The sequence below is a fragment of the Sceloporus undulatus genome, chromosome 1, assembly GCF_019175285.1.
Source record: "Sceloporus undulatus isolate JIND9_A2432 ecotype Alabama chromosome 1, SceUnd_v1.1, whole genome shotgun sequence".
NCBI lineage: Eukaryota > Metazoa > Chordata > Lepidosauria > Squamata > Phrynosomatidae > Sceloporus > Sceloporus undulatus.
In genome coordinates, this window is record NC_056522.1 from 209,256,270 (window position 1) to 209,275,389 (window position 19,120).

A 19,120-nucleotide genomic window follows, 5' to 3' on the forward strand; every position below is an offset into this window, starting at 1 on the left:
GGCAAGTAAACAGGACACATGGGCTTATTAAGGGCTGATGATGTCCTCATGGTGTGTTCCGAGAAACGCCCAGCAAACAACAGTCGTTGTAGACGAACAGGTTAATTCATAAATCAGAAATCTAGAGTTGGAAGAGACCACTAGACCACTAGGGCCCAGCCGTACCAACCCCCTGCCATGCAGAAATCCAAAGCAAAAGCATCCCTGACAGATGAACCAGCCCAGCCTCTGTTTTTAAAAGACCTCCAAGGAAGGAGACTTCTAATCACCCTCCAGGGAGTCGCTTCCACTGTCCAACGAGGCCCGTTACTGGCAGGAAGTTCTCCTATGTTCAGTGTGGAATCTCTTTTCCGTGGAGCTGCATCCATTGTTCCGGTCCTGTGCGATGGACAGCAGAAAACAAGCTGCTCCCTCTGCAATATGACATCCCTTCAAATATGTAAACGGGCATCATAGCACCGTCTTAACTTCGTTTCTCCCAGGCTAAACAGACCCAGCTCCCTAAGTCCTCCTCAATAGGGCATGGTTTTCCCAACCCGTCACCATTTTTGGCGCCCTCATTGACAACGCCTCCAGTTGTTCCTCAATGTCACTTTCTGACTTGTGTTGCCCAAACGGGACACAATTTTCCAGGTGGGGCCCTGACCAGAGCAAAGAGAGAGTGGCACTATTACTTCTCTGATGTAGACATTATACTCTATTGATGCAAGCCGAAAATCACATTGGACTGTTAGCTGCTGCAATTGCACTGTTGATTCATTGCACTTATGATTTACCTGGACGCCAGATCCCTTTCCATTAGTCTTGGTTCAGTCAAGTGTCCCCCATCCTATATCTAGGAATTTATTATTTTTTCCGCCCTAATGCATACCCTGACATTTCTTTCTCTGTGTGTGAATTTCAGTTTGTTAGCTTTGGCCCAGCTTCGAGTCTATTCAGGTCTTGGATCTTGATCCTGTCCTATGGGGATAGCTATTCCCCATAATTTGGGTGTCTAGGCAAATTGATAAGTATGCTCCCAAGTCTGTCATCCAGGTCCATTGATAAAGATGTTTGAATAGCACGGGCCAAGGACAGCCTGTGGACCCACTGGTCACTGCTCTCTCCAGGATGAAAAGAGCCATTGTTGAGCACCATTTGGGTTCGGCCGGTCACAATTACAGATCCATACATTCCTTTGTCTAGCACACTTTTACAGCTTGTTTGCAAGTATGTCATGGGAAAACCTTGTCAAAGGCAGTATGGAAATCAGATATCCTATAAGTCCACAAACGCATGCCCTTCATCTACCAACTGGTAATATTTGATCAAAGAAAGAGATTAGATTTTGTCTGGCATGGAACTTGTTCTCTGAAACCCATGTTGACCTTTTTTCTGAATTATGGCATGCGTCTAGATGTTACAGACTCCTCTGTTTAATGATCTGCGCTTTCCAGAATCGTCCTATAACTGAGGTCAGAACTAACTGGACGATAATTGTTGGGGATCCTCTGTTTCCCTTTTTGAAAAGATGGGACAACGTTTGCCATCCGCCATCGGCTGGATCGCTCCTGTTTTCCAGGAGTGTTTTCAAGATTATTGCCAATGCTCCGATATGACTTTGCCAGTTCCCGTTTAATAACCTTGAGGAGTTCATCTGGTCCCGAGACGTAAATTCATTTAGATTAATAGGTGTTTCCGCTACTATCTCTTTACTTTATTCTGTGCGGAAAGTCCCCGATTCTGTTCCTCTGCTCCATTATCCTCAGTTGAGCACCCGTGTCGGTTTCGGAGAACTGAGGCAAGAAGGTGTTGAGGTATTCTGGCCGTTTCTCGGTCTTCGGGTAGCATTTGGACTGGGATCGGCCAGATCTGCATCTGGTTTGCCCGGTCCTGCCTGGACGAATGAACCTGCATTTTCCGACAGGAATGAAATGCAGTCGGGGGGAAGGGCATAATAAATAATAATAATAAAAGTTATTTATATCCCGAGCCTCTCTCTAAAAAAGCAATCGGGGCGGCGACAAAGTTAAAATATAAGTCCAAACCCTCAACCCACCCCCTCTTAAAATACAGTTAAACATTGTGGAATTAAAAACAGAAACAACTTAAAAAACAATACAATAACTCCCTCCCTCCATAATGGCATGCTTTCGGCTGTTGAGGGAGAGACAGGCCCCAGCGTCAATCAAGGCTGGCTGAAAGACAGAGTGCCCTCCATCCATAACTGTGATCTTTGGCCATTGAGGGAGAGAACAGGCTGGCCCAGCGGCATCAGGATGGCCGGAGACAGAGTGCCCTCCCTCCATACTGTCCCATCTTTCGGCCGTTGAGGAAGAACATGCTGGCAACAAGTCATCAGAGGCTGGCCTGAAGACAGAGTGCCACTCCCTCCATACTGTCATATTTCGCCGTTGAGGGAGAGAACAGGCTGCACAGCGTCATCAGAGGCGGCACTGAAGACAGAGTGGGCCCTACCTGCCCCCATTTAAACTGCCCCATCGTTCGGCAGTTGAGGGAGAGAACAGGCATGGCCCCAGCTCATCAGAAGGCTGGCTGAAGACAGAGTGCCCGCCCCTCCATAACGGGCATCCTTCGGTCGGGCCCGTTGAGGGAGAGAACAGGCGGCCCCTCAGCGTCATCAGAAGGCTGGGCCTGAAGACAGAGTGCCCGCCCTCATAACTGTCATCTTTCAGCCGTTGAGGGAGAGAGCAGGCCGGCCCAACGGCATCATGGCTGGCCTGAAGACAGAGTGTGCCCTCCCGCCCTAACTCAATCTTTCGGCCGTTGAGGAGAGAACGGCTGGGCCCACGTCATCAGAGGCTGCCGAAGACAGAGCGCCCTCCCGCCATAACTGTCATCTTTCGGCCGTTGAGGGAGAGAAAAGGCTGGCCCAAGCTTCATTCAGGCTGGCCTGAATACATAGTGCCCATCCCTCCATATACTGTCATCTTTCAGGTTCAATTCACCGTTGAGGGAAGAGCAGGCGCCGGCCCAGTCATCATCAGGGGCTGGCCCTGAAGACGAGTGGCCTCCCTCCCTAACTGTCATCTTTCGGCCGGGAGGAGATAACAGGCTGGCCCAGCGTCATCAGAGGCTGGCCTGAAGACAGGAGTGCCCCTCCCTCCATAACTGTCATCTTTCACACTTTCAGCCGGTTTGAGGAGAGAGCAATTGCGGCCCAGCTTCAAGCAGGGGCTAGGCCTGAAGAAAAGGGTATCTATTGTAGATTGTTGTCTTGACTTTTTATTAATTTTTCTTGTACAGTGGTACCTCGGGATACGAAATACCCAGGTTACGAATTTTCGGATACGAAAAAATCCCTAGAAATCATTGTTCCGGTTACGAAGAGTTTTTCGGGATACAAAAAACTTTTTGGTGCTTTTTTCGGCGTTTTCGACGAAACGCGGCTTTCCTTTCCCCATTACGCCAGTGGCAAAGTGGCTTACGAAGCGTTTCGGGTTACGAAAGCGGCCGGGAACGAATTAATTTCTACCCGAGCACCACTTGTTACCCGCTATGATCTACTTGGAATAGCGGTTTTATAATAAGACATATTATTATTATTATTATTATTATTATTATTATTATTATTATTATTATTATTATTATTATTATGGTGAAGTCGGAGATCAGCAGTTAGATTTTCCTTCTGATGGCCAGAGAACTATTCAGGAAAGGCCTGCCAGAAGAGATCCATCTTTATTGCTTTTTTAAAGCTGTTTAGGGTGGTAATATGATGGATCTCGTCTGGCAGACCATTCCACAATCTGGGAGCAACAGCTGAGAAGGTCCTCTGGGAGGTCGCTGACAGCCTAGTTTTACAAGGCTGTAACAAATTTTCCCCTGAGGAACTAAGTGTGCAGGAAGGATTATATGGAAGGAGGCGGTCCCGAAGATAGGTTGGACCCAAACCATTTAGGGCTTTAAAGGTAATAACCAACACCTTGTACTGGGCCCGGAAACTGATGGGCAGCCAGTGGAGTGATCTTAAGATCGGTATTATATGGTCTCTTCTGGATGTACCAGAGACCAATCTGGCTGCCATGTTCTGAACTAATTGAAGTTTCCGGACCAAGCACGAGGGTAGCCCCATGTAGAGTGCATTACAAAAATCAAGACGTGAGGTTACCAGCGCATGTACTACGGTCTCAAGGTCCCTGACTTCCAGGAAAGGGTGCAGCTGGCGTATCAGCCGGAGCTGATAACAGGCACTCCTGACTGTCGCATTCACCTGATTTGTCATGTGAAGCGACGAATCTAGGAGCACCCTCAGACTGCGAACACAGTTCTTTGAGGAGAGTGTGACCCCTTCTAGGACTCGAGGTTGTATCCCGATGCCTGAGTTCGGAACCGATACCATAAGTACCTCCATTTTGTCTGGATTCAGCTTCAATTTGTTTTCCCTCATCCAATCCATTACTGCCTTAAGACAGTCATTGAGAGGCGAGACGTCATCTGAAGTCACAGCTGAAGACCAAAACATGGAAAAATATATCTGGGTGTCATCAGCGTACTGATAACACTCCACCCCATGCCTCCGGATGATCTCTCCCGTGGCTTCATGTAAATTTCCCCCAGAAACATCTGGGGCATAGGCCTTTTGACCTGTGTGGAGAGACCCACAGACTTTTACTTAGATAGTGGTGGCTAGGCATTGTTGTCTTTCAGTTTTAACTCCCATTTCTCTTGTGTTTTTTCATAAGCAAAAAAAGTGAAGGAGTAAAAGAGAGAAGAGATACCATTTGCATGGCATTCCTAGAACTAAATGGTAGTCCAGTTAATAATAAGACCAACTATGCCAGGAACTCTCTGCCTGGTGGAACCTGTAATTTCCTCTCTTGTGAGGACTCTTGTGAGTTGTAACCATGTGATCACATGTGTATTTTGGTACCTCAGAAATTAACGTATCAATTGGATCATTGGAACTAAACCAGAAGTTTTCATTTATTTATACAGCCATCTGGGTACTCAAAATTGTCTTCAGGAACTCTATTCAGATGTTTCTGGGGGTAAATGTGTTAGTCTACTGCAATCAAAAAAAGAATCTAAAAAAACTAACACATTCATCTTATAATGGATCATAGCACCTTTCAGACTAACTGTGCCAACAAAGTTGTAGCACAAGCTTTCATGGACATGGTCTACTTCCTCAGATATACAAAGTGAACTGGTGCTCAGGAAAGGCCTTTATAATCAAACTATATGAATAACTATAGAAATGCAAAATTTGTGGGCATGGTGCTGAAGTGACTGGTTCAGTTTTAACTATGTTCAGATTTTGCCATAATAAATCTGTTTTTACAGTGACACAAGACTTAAAAAAAAATCTGGGTTTTTTTTTAGAAATGAACCAGTTTACACAAGCTTGTTCATAACTGGAAAATCAAGTGATGACTTGCCAGTTTTAATGAATCATCATGGATCAAATGTCACATAGAAAACTGTCATTTTACTTTCCAGTGCTTTTCAGGGAATCGGTTCACACACTTCAGCTGCCAAGTCATCATACGCAATCAACCAACAAGCCAGGCTAGAATGGAACTGTTTTACCAGCCTCTTTAGCTTTAGGTGTCTCTCTACCCAAGACACTCTGAAACATTTAGAGTGGAAAATGGGCTCTGGTTACCTTGGTGATAAAAATGAAGCTAAAAATTACACATAATTGTTGCTCACTTCACAGCTCTCACATTGTTTCCAAGGCTACAAAGTACCTCAATTAATTGTGATGTTGTATTTCTGTTCTATATTGGAAGGCTTTCCCCCTTTCCTCCAGGTAAATTGTTTCAAAGAGCAGATGATCAATCTAGACCTTCACTAATAAGGCATCCATAGCCCTTCAACCAGCTTTGATAATGATGTGAATTTATAAATTGAAAACGTGGCTTCTAAATTGTACAGAGCAATCTGATTCCCAGGCTAACTCATTTGTAATCTACCTATTACACCAGAGAGAGAGAGAGAGAGAGAGAGAGAGAGTCCTATAACCACTAACTCAATGCTCATAAGCAGAATCGGTGCTCATAAACCAGTTGCAGTTTTATATATTTCAAAAATATAAGTCATGTAATAATCAAAGGAAGCTCTTGCTGCTGATTTCAAAGTAAATGTAAAGACTTTTTTAAATGTTTAAAAGGGGAAAGCATAGTTATGGCAAATGTCTCCAAAAACAGGAACTATTTACATACTCTCCAACTATCTGGATTCGGCAGGGACAGTCCTGATTATTCATTTTTTGTCCTACTTTTTCAGTTGCTTTTAAAATGTCCTGCTTTCTTCTCCTCATACTTTTCTCCTTTGTCCTCAGCTTATTTCAATGGCTGCAAACTAGCTTATTTGAATAGCTGCATACTGTGTTCAAAATGCAAAAATGCTTTCCACTTAGTTGACTCTGCAGAGGGGAGAAGAGGGGGAGGTGAAATCTTGCCCTTCCCAGAGGCTCAGGCAAAACCATACTGCTGCAACTTCGCCTCATTAAACTTTTTGCCATCTTGACCACACTCTGATGTTACTTAGCCCCAAACAGCGCAATTTTCATCTGTGAAATGTTGGAGGGTATACATTTATAAAATGACCAGTACCTCCCTGAAGCATGAACCATAGGACAGAGATGATCAGTTCACTGCCCTATCTACTGACCTTCTGACAATGGACAAATACATTTTTTTATTCAGGCAGTCATGGAAATGTAAGCTGGTCTGAGAATGAAACTACTCGAGTGCTGTCTGTTTATGCTGTCATTTTGTTTTTATCTTTCTGGTTTTGTATTTATGCCATAATTAAAATTTTGCTTTTTAACATTTATTTTAATATTTTTGTTGACTGCCTTGACTGCCTTTTTTTGCAAAAAAAATGGAGTATACATTAATCAAATAAATAAATAAATAAATACTAATGTAAAATTATGCACACATTTTTTTAAAAAATGCTCAGTTTTGGAAAACCTGCATTCAGACAGAGCCCTACTGCCCTGGGCAATCTTCTGAAAAACGAGGGCATTATTTTTTCAAATGACATTCAGGTTGGGAATTCGGTGCTGACAAAGAATTGGTGTTTTTATCACAATGATTGTCTTCCATTTATCTTGTTCTGTTGTTGTATTATAATTTATAAGGTTCAGCTGAGTGAACTAGCATCCTAGTCAAGAGGAATTAAATCTCTTTAATGCCATTACCAGCTCTTTTTTCACCACTTGAGTCTTAAGCCATTGTGCTATTGACTGAGGATGTTAAAACAGTGATTGGCTGGGAGATTTTGGGGTAGATAAAAAAAATAACTGGACAGCTGCCAGCACATACAGTGCTGTCAAACAAATTATTATTATTATTATTATTATTATTATTATTATTATTATTATTATCCTACCTATATCTATGGGTCATGGCTGGGAAGAACAGATTAAAATACAAAATACAACAGATACACTAGTTAAAAACACATAACATCAGTTTGAATGACCATATAAGATGAATACATACCAGTCCATACTTTAAAATTTATAATTTAACAGTATCTGGATAGGCCTGCCAGAAGAGACTATCCTTTAGTGCTGTTTTAAATTCAGACAGCATATTCAGCTGTCAAATCTCTTCTGATATGTTGTTCCATAGTTTAGGGCAGCTGAAGAAAGTCTTCTGGCTGACAGTTGCAAGTGCAACCCAAGTCCAGACTAACTGGAGTAAACACCCCGCAGATGACTTGACTGTACAGGATGGACTATATGGGAAGAGGTGATCCCAAAGGTAACCTTCACCTAAACCCAAACCATGTAAGACTTTAAAGGTAATAACCAACACTTTGTACCTTGCTTGAAAGCGAACTACCACCTCAGATAGATGTGACAGCCGCGAGTGCTTTTTATCAGCTTCAGCTCTTACGCCATCTGTGCCCCTTCCTAGAGTTGGAAGATCTAAATATGCAGCCAGTAAAGTGAATTTAATATAGTGGGCCCTTGTTATCTGCTGAGGTGTGGTTCCAGGACCCCCGTGGATAACAAAATCTATGAATTCTCAAGTCCCATTAAATACAATGGCATAGTAAAATAGTGTCCCTTATCTAAAATGGCAAAATCAAGTTAGTTGGAATTTATACTTTTTTGGAATATTTTCAAGCTGTGGATGCTTGAATCTGCAGATAGAAAATCTGTGGGTAAGGAGGGCTGACTGTATTGGCATGATATGATCACTCCAAGATGTACCAGTTATCAATTTGGCTGCTATATTTTGAACTAAATTAAGTTTTGAACTTGGTACAGTGATGGCCCAATGTACGACTCATTGCAAAAACCCAGTCTTGAGGTTACCAAAATGTTTAGTTCTTCCAACTCTAGGTAGGGGCACAGCTGGTGTAACAGATGAAGCTGATAATAAGCAATCCTAGCCATCACATTTATCTGAGTTGTCATTTGGGGTGAGGGATCCAGAAGTACTCTGAGGATGCAAATACAATCTTTCAGGAGTAGTGTAACCCCATCCAGGACTGGCTGACGCACTTTCAAACCCAGGTTAGGATACTTGACAGTAACGACCTCTGTCTGGGCTAGACTCAATTTCAGTTTTTTCCCCCTCATCCAGCCCATTACCTTCTCCAGCAAGAATTCAGAAGAGACATATTATCCTTAGCTGATGTTATTACTGAAGGCACAGAGATCTATAAGAGGCAGTGTGACATAATGGTTTGAGCACCGTTCCATAACTCTCGGGACCAAGGTTCAAATCCTGGCTCAACCATGTAAAGTCACTAGGTTACTTGGGCAAGTCACACTGTCTCAGCCTCAGAAGATGGCAATGGCAATGGCAATGGCAAACCCTCTCTGAAGAAACGCACCAAGAAAACCTTGTAATAGATTGTTTGCCTTAGGATTGCTACAAGTCAGAAATGAATTGAAGGCACATGATATCAACAGAGAAATACTTTTTGGTGTCATCAGCATACTGAGAGGACCCATGTCTCTGGATGATCTTCCCTGGCAGTTTCATGTAGATGTCGAACAGCATTGGAGATAGAATGGCATAACTTTAAGTGCTGCTTTTGTAAGTCTGTCTGTCTGTCTGTCTGTCTGTCTTTTTGTCCTCCCTGCCATACAGGGACAATTCCTACCAAGGAAGGTAATTACCTTCCCTCTTCTACTGCCATATAAGGGTCCCAAGGGGAGCCCACCCGCCCCCAGGTGCAAGTCTTGTGAAACTCACAGTACAGAAGACGAATAGCCAGGCTAGCTGAAGGCATGCAGCTCAGAAGATTAGCACACCATCTTTTATTTCCACGCTAGGAATGAGATGTAAATACATAAGGATGGATTCTTTTGCACAGCTCCATCCCCAGGCAGTACTCATCCCGTACCCGACTTGGGCTTCTCCTGGACCTTTTAAAGAATGGGATGAGTACTGTCCAGGGACAGAGCTGTGCGATAGAATCCAACCCTGTGCATTTACTTCCCATGCCTAGCCTGGAATTAAAAGATGGTCCACTAATCTCCTCAACTAGTAGCTGTTCCTTTACCACTCCAGGGTGTTGGATGTCCTTCACCACTTTCTGCACTCATGCTGCAAGGGCCTGACCTTGTCAGCGTGGAAAGTTTCACTAGAGCAAAACAAAATTGCAGTTACAGTGCTCCCTCGGGTTACGAAATTAATTCGTTCCGCCGCCGCTTTCGTAACCTGAAAAGCATTCGCAAGCCGAAATGCCATAGGCGCTAATGGGGAAAAGCCGCGATTTCGTGCGAAAAAGCGCCGAAAAGCGCCAAAAAATTTTTCGTAACCCGAAATAACCTTCGTAACCCGGAACAATTATTTTCAATGGATTTTTTTCGTAACCCGGAAATTTCGTAACGTGGGTATTTCGTATCCCGGGGTACCACTGTACTGTATCACAGCAGCTTGTACTTATTTATAGAACAGCTTCTGAATACTTATAATTTATGTAGGGGCTGTCTGTCTGAAATAGCATGTGAGTATATAATTCAGCAAAAGGGCTGCATATGGATTCCCAGAACAATACCAGCAGGCAACTCCGTTTCAATTCAAAATGGTAAATGATGTGATTCCATGAGCAGTAAGATCTCTTGTTCTTCCTACCCACAGATATGCTTTCTGCACAGGCATTGATGGATTTATTTAAAGGAACATAAAGAAGTGAAATTGCTTTAGGAAGCAGCACTCACAACAAATCTGAAAAGAAACAAGAGATCTTTTGCATGTCTATTTAAGGAAAGTTTCATTATTATTATTATCATCATCATCATCATCATCATCTTGCAAAAGTTTGGCAGAATGAGCTGGATGCTCCAGGCAACAGATCTGGGGTGTCGTGAAAGAGGAAGCAATTGTTGATTATATAATTTCTCAGCATTCATTGCCCTAGTCACTGCAGATATTGTGGAAGGGAAGGATGAAAATCTTTCCCCTCCCTCCCTCTGATCTCCTGCTTCTGGAGCAGCGATAAGAGAAGCTGGGGGGGGGGGACAGGATGCCAGGTGGGCGATAGATGAGAGGAAGAAAGGTGATAAGCAGGACTGGACTTTTCCCAGCTCCCAGTGACAGCATGACACAGGTTCAAAATTAGTCTCAGACTAAAAGGAGGGATTTTTGAATTTGCAGGAATAGGATGGGACATTCTAGGCCCATTTCTAAGACTTGAGTGCAAATGTACCTATCAATTAATTACAGAAGGAAAGCATAATGGTAAATAATGAGACATTGTCATAAGGCAGTTCCCTTCCTTCTCAGATCAGAACTTGCATTTAAAAGAATATATTTGTTTGTTTGATCATCTATGGGTGCAAAACAGGGTGACTTCTACACATACCTCCCAAACAATATTATATAAATTGGGGCAAATCTATTTCACTCTTTTTACACAAGTATTTGCAGGGTTTAAAATGAGGAAGAATTAACTGTGAAAACAGTGCTTCTTGGGCTCTCTGATGTGAAGGACAGACACATTCCCCCCAACATTATACCAGACATTGGTACCATATTTGTGCCCATTGGTTACAAATGTATCTTTCTTTCCTGGAAATTCTTTACGTATTAGAAGTTAATGGTCCACAAAACCAGTCCACAGGTCACCACTGTCAGGAGCACTGCTCTTAAACACACTGCTGTGTATATGTTAACTACAAGTAAATTCATTTCTCCAGTTAACATGCTGTACATGAAACAGAGTTATATTGTCACATCATGGGAAAGATGGGGGAATGAGTCTTCTTTCCTCCAAGCCTCAAATCCTTTTCTTTCACTCAGCACAATAGGACTCCTGTTCTTTCCATGAGGCTTAAACATAACTTCTTACAATGAATTAGTGGTGGAGACTGCAGGCAGTTCAAGAAAGGACACAAATATCATCATACCAGAGAATCATCATGAAACTGGGAGCCCTGTGATCCCACAGAGCCAATCTTGCTCTTCCTAGGTCTACTGCACATTATCCCAGGCAATTTGTTGTTGAAAAAAGCCAATGGGCTGCCCCAATGCACTTAAAGCTTATTTAGCAGCAAATGGGGAAAACATGCAATGTTCTGAGCTTGGCTGCGCAAAGAGGAATTCTCAGTGGTTACTTTCATTCCATTTGTTCCCACACTGATTCAATTTCATTTTGGTCTCCATGTTAAATTTAGGCTGAAACCTACAGTGCTTCTTGTATTGAGTCCATACTTAACAACAACAACACAGTCTTTTTAATTATATGAATCTGAAACAAGAGTTGCATGAATCAGGCTGACTTCCAAAATGGATCATGAAAAGGAAGCATCATCTTAAACCAAATGTTAAGATTTTACTTTTCAATAAACACACACATTCTGTTTCATCAAAATAGATTTGGGACTTAGCTCATAAATCTCCCAAATAGGGACCTCCAGTGCCTAGAGATAAAGATAAATCATACTGAGAAGACACTGAACCATGAAATGATTCTGTTAACATGTCATCTGTCTAGAATATATTTTCAAATCTTCAACAGAAGGGTCTAAATTATGAATAGAAGGTGATCAGGTCTGGCAAAGTTGGTAATTTGGAATATATTTTTAACCTCATCCATCTGTGTGTGTATGCTTGGGCATATAAACATGAAGCAAAAGATTATCCAATACTGGCTTGTCATTAGAACAAACCATTTTAAAAGTAAAATTGGGTCCATAAATTCTTCAGGCAGTGTTTATCTACTAAAAATGATTATTCCATGAAGACAAACATCTTTTCAGCCCTGAGAGTGTGTGTGTGTGTGTGTGTGTGTGTGTGTGTGTGTGTGTTTCTTGGAGAAAAGGGTTGATGGCTCAAGTAAATAACATCATTATTGTTATCTAGAGAAAAGAAGCTAAAAAGTATATGTTATAAATAAGCAGTGCTGAATGTCACTAATATTTCAAATCAAGCAACTTTATCATTGCCAGGACTTGGACACTGATCTCATTGACCTGTGCCTAAAGTTTGGCGTCACTGCCATATCTGTCATCCTCCTGATGACATTTTGGGGCACAACTCCCAACATCCTGACCACTGGTCATGAGCCAGGCTGTCAGGCTATGGAGTCCAGGAGCATCTGGTAATCACCAGGCTGGGGCAAAAGCTGAATGGATGGGCATTTCAGTAGTCAATGCTTAAAAGAAACATTAAAGTCTGTACCCTTTCCTATACAGTATGTAATTTTGTACATATAAGATAGTTAAAGCTGAAATCAGTGGGGGTGTATTTCATATAAGTAGGAAGGATTTAGCCATGCTTCTATATAGAGAGCTACTAGTCAGCATGGTGTGGTGATTTGAATGTTTGACAAGGATCTAGAAGACCTGGATTCAAATCCCTGCTCATCTAAGGAAAGCCAGTGGGTAATCTTGAGCAAGTTACACTCTTTCAGCCTTAGAGGAAGCCAATGGCAAATCTCTTCTGATCAAATCTTGCCAAGAAAGCCCTGTGATAGTTTTTGCCTTAAAGCAAAAATGATTTGAAAGCACACAACAGCAATGACACACCAAACAACTTCTCTAAGTTCTTCCTTAACAAGTTTTCTCTCTCCACCACCAAAAACAATGTCTGCATGTGGCATTATTGCATTTCATTACATCAAACCACCACAAGGTAAACAATCCAAATTCTCAATTCCAAGCATGTCATCTGAATTTTGAGTACATCAAGAGTATATTTGTTAAGAAATCAACAATTTTAAAGACGGCTGAAGTGTCCAGTTCCTGTTCACTCTATCTTCCAAAGGAAGCTATTACCAGTAGTGCTGCTGTCCATGATGTTTCTTGCCATTCCAGGCATTATGCAAGCAATAATGCTATTTATTACAGCATTACCTCTTTGTAATGCAATGTACACACACACAGGCACACAAACACATGGGAGAGTGAAATGTTTTGCATGATTCTGTTGCAAATTGAAAATGAGTGGTTTGGACAGAAGCTAAAATTAGCTGTTGCAAATTAACTGAAACAGGGATGTAGCGGGGGGGGGGATCTTGGGGTCCAGACCCCCCCTTCCATTAGAAAAATGAATGGTGTGTGCTGCTGCGCCACCGCACCCAAGCCCCATTATAATGGTGGCACTTAGTCTGGACCCCCCCCCTTCCTAAAATCCTAGCTACGTCCCTGACTGATAGGTTAATGTTCTTATCACTAGTCATTTCAAGCCATTCCATTTCAAAACCACTGCTCCTTTGCTCAGAAAGGTATTGGAATGGCAAATCTGTGCAAATCTGAGGCTCATACAGGCTCATCATCCCTATCACAATAAATTGGGTGTTGTTCCTGAAATCCAGATGGAGCCATGAATATGGAATAAGATTTGTAGTCAACGGTTTTCTCTTCGTTGCTAGCCTTATTAACTGGGGTCACTTAACATGAAAGAGTTTGCAAATCCTTCCCTCTCAAGACAGTTTCAAGACAACACTCAGACTATGCAGCTTGAAGAACAAGTTTGTCCCTTGCCTGCTTTTGGTAACATATTTTCTGATGAAGAGATCTGAAGATTTCAAAAGCTTACACACATTTTTGTGCCTTTTTGGTTGACTTAATAAAGGTATTACTGAATGTGGATTAAGGGGGAAACAGTTACCACAAAACACTACTTTAGCAACCAGGTCAGATTCTGTTATGGTTGATGGGTGATTTTTTTTTCTCCGAGTCTCATGTGAAGTGTGTGCATCTGTGTATACACACATGCACATGCCTATGATGTATCTGCCACAAGGTTCTAAGGGATCTTCCTGTTCTCTTACCATTATCTACTGTATTATAATCCTGTGCTTCACCAGATTCTATCTGGGGACACCATGCATAGACATTCATGCCCAGCTTTACCTCTGTCTCTAGCTGGGGAAGTTATGTACCCTGCAAAAGCTGCTAGAAATGCAAAAATATAATTCATCAGTAGCTTTGATTGTAGGGGTGAAATCATTTCAGGTTACTAAAAATGAGGGTGCCACAAGCCGTGTCTTGTGAGTGGCATTTACAACCCCTCAATTAGGAGGCAGACCAATCCAGTCAGCAAAAATGGCCATGCAGAATTAATGAAGTCAAAATAATAGGAAGAGAAAGAAAATTGCTTTGCAAAAATGAGTCAGGTACAGCAAATCAATACTTCATAACATTGCCTGTCCTGTTTCTGAACTCAGCTGTCTTCATCTATTTCCCGATCAAATGCTGTTCTGTTCTACTCTGTTGCTATAATTAATATACAGTATTTTGCAGTGAAACTTTCCTTGAAACTCTCTCCCTATGCAAGCAGCAGATGTGCAACAGGTGGGCCAACCTGGATTGGGACCAAAGTGGGTACAAAGGGTGAAAACCCCCTCCTTTCATGCCACTCCACTACAGGGTCCAAATCCAGACTGCTCCCTACATTTTGGTTAATCATGTGAAAAATCCAGCATTCGTGGACACATGATTAATGTCACACATCCTCTGATACACAGAAACCTACAGAAAAATGGTTTCTTCTGACTCATTTCTTTATTTCCCAATATACTGACTAAGCAAGGAGCATTTCTGCTCAGTGTACATTTTCTATTTTATTTAGACGTCTGAGTTATGTATAAACTATTACATTGGTGGAAAATAAAGAAGGCACCTGGATGTTGCTAAGCAACTGCCAATACCTACAGCTACCACTGCCTCATGTTTAGGCAGCAGTGAATGAATGTACTGGTTTTTTAACATTATTGTTGTTACTTTTTGGTTTCTCTACCTATTGCTTTCATTTCCTATAGCACCAGTATGAGTATGGTGTTGAGAGATGGAAGACAGAATCATTTGGGCATTGTAAGGCTACTACATACCCCTGACCTTGAAAGACACCTTTTTAAAACACTGGAAAATTAATGTTTCCATTCAGTTCTTTTCCATTTCAGCAGTAAGTCTCTTCAAAGAGGAACATGGAAATATAATGCTGTAGCACATAATGCTCCATCAACATGTCTGATGCCAGATTCTGGAGTTATCACATCTTTCTAAATGAAAAAAAAATATTCCATGCAGTCCCTCATGATGTCCACAAATGCTAACATAATAACACCAAACCTTTTGTACTCTGCACTAGTAGTGAAGTTGCAATGGCATAAAAGAGACAGGCTATTAAGAGACTTATTTATTAAATTTGCTATTTGTCCCCTATAAATAGATCCCCCATAATTCGTTCATCATGCAGACTTACAAGCCACATTCTGTTTAGAAAGAGATAAATCATACACAGCAAGGTAAACATCACTGCGTCCTGTTCCATAGGTCTCCGCATCACCTGCTGATATTTTAGAGGACTCCATCATGACTGTTATTCATGAAAGCTGTTTACAGCCTCAGCCTGGTAAAATTTATGGGCATTTGTCTGAAAATGTTAAGCCTCCCTCACTGCCTTAATTGCTGCAGCCTGTTCTACACCTGTGCAAGGGGGAAAATAGAGATGAATTGCTGCTTAAGTTTGAATAATTTTTAGAAAGAGCAATGGTGGTTCTCGTCTGGGTTGTGTAGTAGAGATAATATGATGCACAATGTTGGAGAGCCTCATCTGCATATAAATAGACCTAATCAGAAATGCAAATAGCAATCAGGAGAAGTTGTCAAAAGCCCCATGATAATTGTGTGATTGTACAGATAACAAAAGGTCAAATATTTTCATTATCTATGCTTTCAAATTGCTAATAGCCAGTGGCTATCCTTTCGCAAAATGGAAAATCAGGAAAAGCAGATATACCCCAACTGGCAATCAACCCAGGACAACCCCTTGTGAGAAGTCCTACACACACACACACACACACACACACACACATTTTTTGTCACAACTGCTCCGTAATTAATTCACATTTCACAGTGGCCTGTGGAAACCTGGCTCCTTCAGCTAGGAGACAACACCAAAACTAAAACAAAAACAAAAAAACAACCCTTGGGTGTGGAAGCGTAAATAGTATTAGAGGAGAGAAACTTAACAGTTTCAAAATTATATTTGTTGCACAACAACCCAAACATTATCTTCAATGAAAAAATATCTTTAAAATGTATTTTTTTAAAAAATAAATAAATAAAGACCTTTAGTTCTTGGGAAACAAGTCATCTTTCCAATATACTCTGCAAATTCAATGTATTAAGGGTGCCTATTGAAATGCTGAGCCCTTGTAACACAGAATATTTCACTGTAAATATGTAAATCACGGTCAATGAGACTTTTCTTAACAAGAACATCTCTTTGCACACATTTCCCAGTTAGGGTAACATACAGTGCAATGATGCACCAAATATGTATTTTCACTATTGACACGCTGCTCCCTTTGTGAAGTAGCAAGCCAAGAGAGCCACCTAGTGCCATACCTTGGGATCTTAAAAAGTGTCTTCACAGGATGCATGTCAAACAGAGGTGGATCACCATCACCCAGTTCAATAGCTGTGATCCCAAGAGACCACACATCGCAACGGGCATCATAGGAGTAGTCATACTGCTGTTCACAAGCAATGACCTATCAGATAAAAAACATGGAAGATGCTACATTAACACAAGTTAATATACATTACTGACACAAGTTAATAATTTCCCCCTTGTCCAAGTAGACCATACAAAAGCATGCTTTCCTTGTTATCTAATTCAGCTCAAGCACTTCTACTGCACTTCTGATTCAGAGACATAGAAGATTTTCACACAGCATCGTTATATCGTTCCTTTATCGTCCCAAAGTGTAGTGGAATCATCTTAACAGATCGACAATTCCAAAAGATTTTCACATGAGGCTGTTAGTGTTCTTAAATCATTGCTAAATCATTCTTAAACCGTTGCTGTGACCAGTGTGTGAATGTAACTGTTTTGAAATTGTTTTGTAATCATTTATTGCTGAATTCTGATATATCAATGATTTAAGAACACTAACAGCCTCATGTGAAAATCTTTTGGAATCGTCTATCTGTTAAGACACTTCCACTACTTTTGGGACGATAAAGGAATGATATAACGATGCCGTGTGAAAATCTTCATAGTCATGTTCATCTGGAATATCAGTATGCAAAGGGATCTTGCAGCCCCTTTGAGACTAACTGTGTGAAAGAACTTGTAGCATAAGCTTTTGTAGAATTGGTCTACTTCCTCAGATGCATAGAGTAGATATTTCCTGGGTCATTTGCCTTTCTCCATGCATCTGAAAAATAAGACCAAGTCTACGAAAGGCTATGTGAAAACTTCACAGGCTACATGTGGTCCTCAAAGCTCTTTTTGTGGCCCCCAGAACCCTCAGAGGTCTTTTTGTAAATTGGGCTAATGCACTCTAGGTGGTGTGTAAGGAAATTTTTGATTTTTTTTTTTAAAATGTTTTTTTAAGAAAAATGCCATGAAATGCTCCAAAGTGTTCACTAGCAGGGTGTGTGGTTCATTTCCACGACATTTTCTGCCCCCTGGACAATTTAGGCCCAGGGCTGGCCTTTTTTGGAATCTCAAAATAGTGAAAATGCCCCCATACCCTCTAGAGGTAAAAAAAAAAGGGTAAAGGTAGTTCCTCGACATGAATACTGAGGGACAGCTGCTCTTCTAAAAGCAAGTTGACATCTGGTGTCCCTCAGGGCACCATTCTGTCCCCCATGCTGTTTAACATTTACATGAAGCTGCTGGGTCAGATCATCTGGAAACAAGGAGCACGGTGTCATCAGTATGCTGATGACACCCAAATCTATTTCTCTATGTCTCCAACTGTTGCAGTGTCTAGGGATGGCATCTCTCCTCTCAATGCCTGCCTTGGGTCGGTAATGGGCTGGATGAGGGAAAACAAACTCAGGTTGAATCCAGAGAAAATGGAGGTACTTGCGATAGGTACCCCAAGTCCAGAGATGGAGTTTTGTCAACCAGTCCTGGACAGGGTCACACTTCCCCTAAAGGATGAGGTTCGCAGTTTGGAAGTACTCCTGGATGCGTCTTTGCAGTTGTCATCTCAAATAGATGCAACGGCCAAGAGTGCCTGGTATCAGCTTTGGTTTATACGCCAACTGCATCCCTACCTGGACCAAAAGGACCTTGAAGCAGTGGTACATGCACTGTAATCTCTCGTTTAGATTTCTGTGATGCGCTCTGTTTGGGGCTATCCTCATACCAAGTTCAGAAGCTTCAATTGGTTCAAATGGGGCAGCCAGATTAGTCACCAGTAAATCTAGGTTTGACCATATAACACCTGTGTTAAAATCTCTTCACTGGCTCCCAATTAGCTTCCAGGCACAGTATAAGGTGTTGGTTATTACTTTTAAAGCCCTACATGACTCAGGCCTGAGTTACTTGTGGGAACCCCTCTCCCTACACAATCCGCCCCACACTCTCAGAACATCTGGGAAGTATTTATTGGAACATCATAACACTAGGTTAATGACAACTTCTTATAGGGCGTTTACTGCTGCGGTTCCAAAATTATGGAATAGCCTACCAGGAGAGATCCATCTTATCACTAACTTAGGTCTGTTACAGACTGCCCAAATAAAGCTGCTTCAGGTCTCTTTGGAGGTATGCTATTTAAATGATGCATGGGTCCTAAGAGTCCGGAGGTCGCACCAAAGCCACACTCCGTTCCTAAGCACTGGAGTGCAGCTTTGATGCAGCTTCCAGATTCTTTGGATGCATGCATCATTTAAACAGCATACCTCCAAAGAGACCCGAAGCAGCTTTATTTTGGCAGTCTGTAACAGGCA

At 41.8% G+C, this 19,120-nt stretch overlaps 1 protein-coding gene across 1 annotated transcript in view; it reads right to left on the reverse strand.

Moving 5' to 3' along the window:
* The window catches only part of MYO3B (myosin IIIB), a 392,885-nt gene that overhangs the window by 295,635 nt on the left and 78,130 nt on the right, over positions 1-19,120 (reverse strand). Inside the window, exon 8 of the mRNA XM_042446679.1 lies at positions 16,778-16,923. Within this exon, the coding sequence (XP_042302613.1) occupies positions 16,778-16,923 (146 nt within the window). The remainder of the gene's footprint in view (positions 1-16,777; positions 16,924-19,120) is intronic.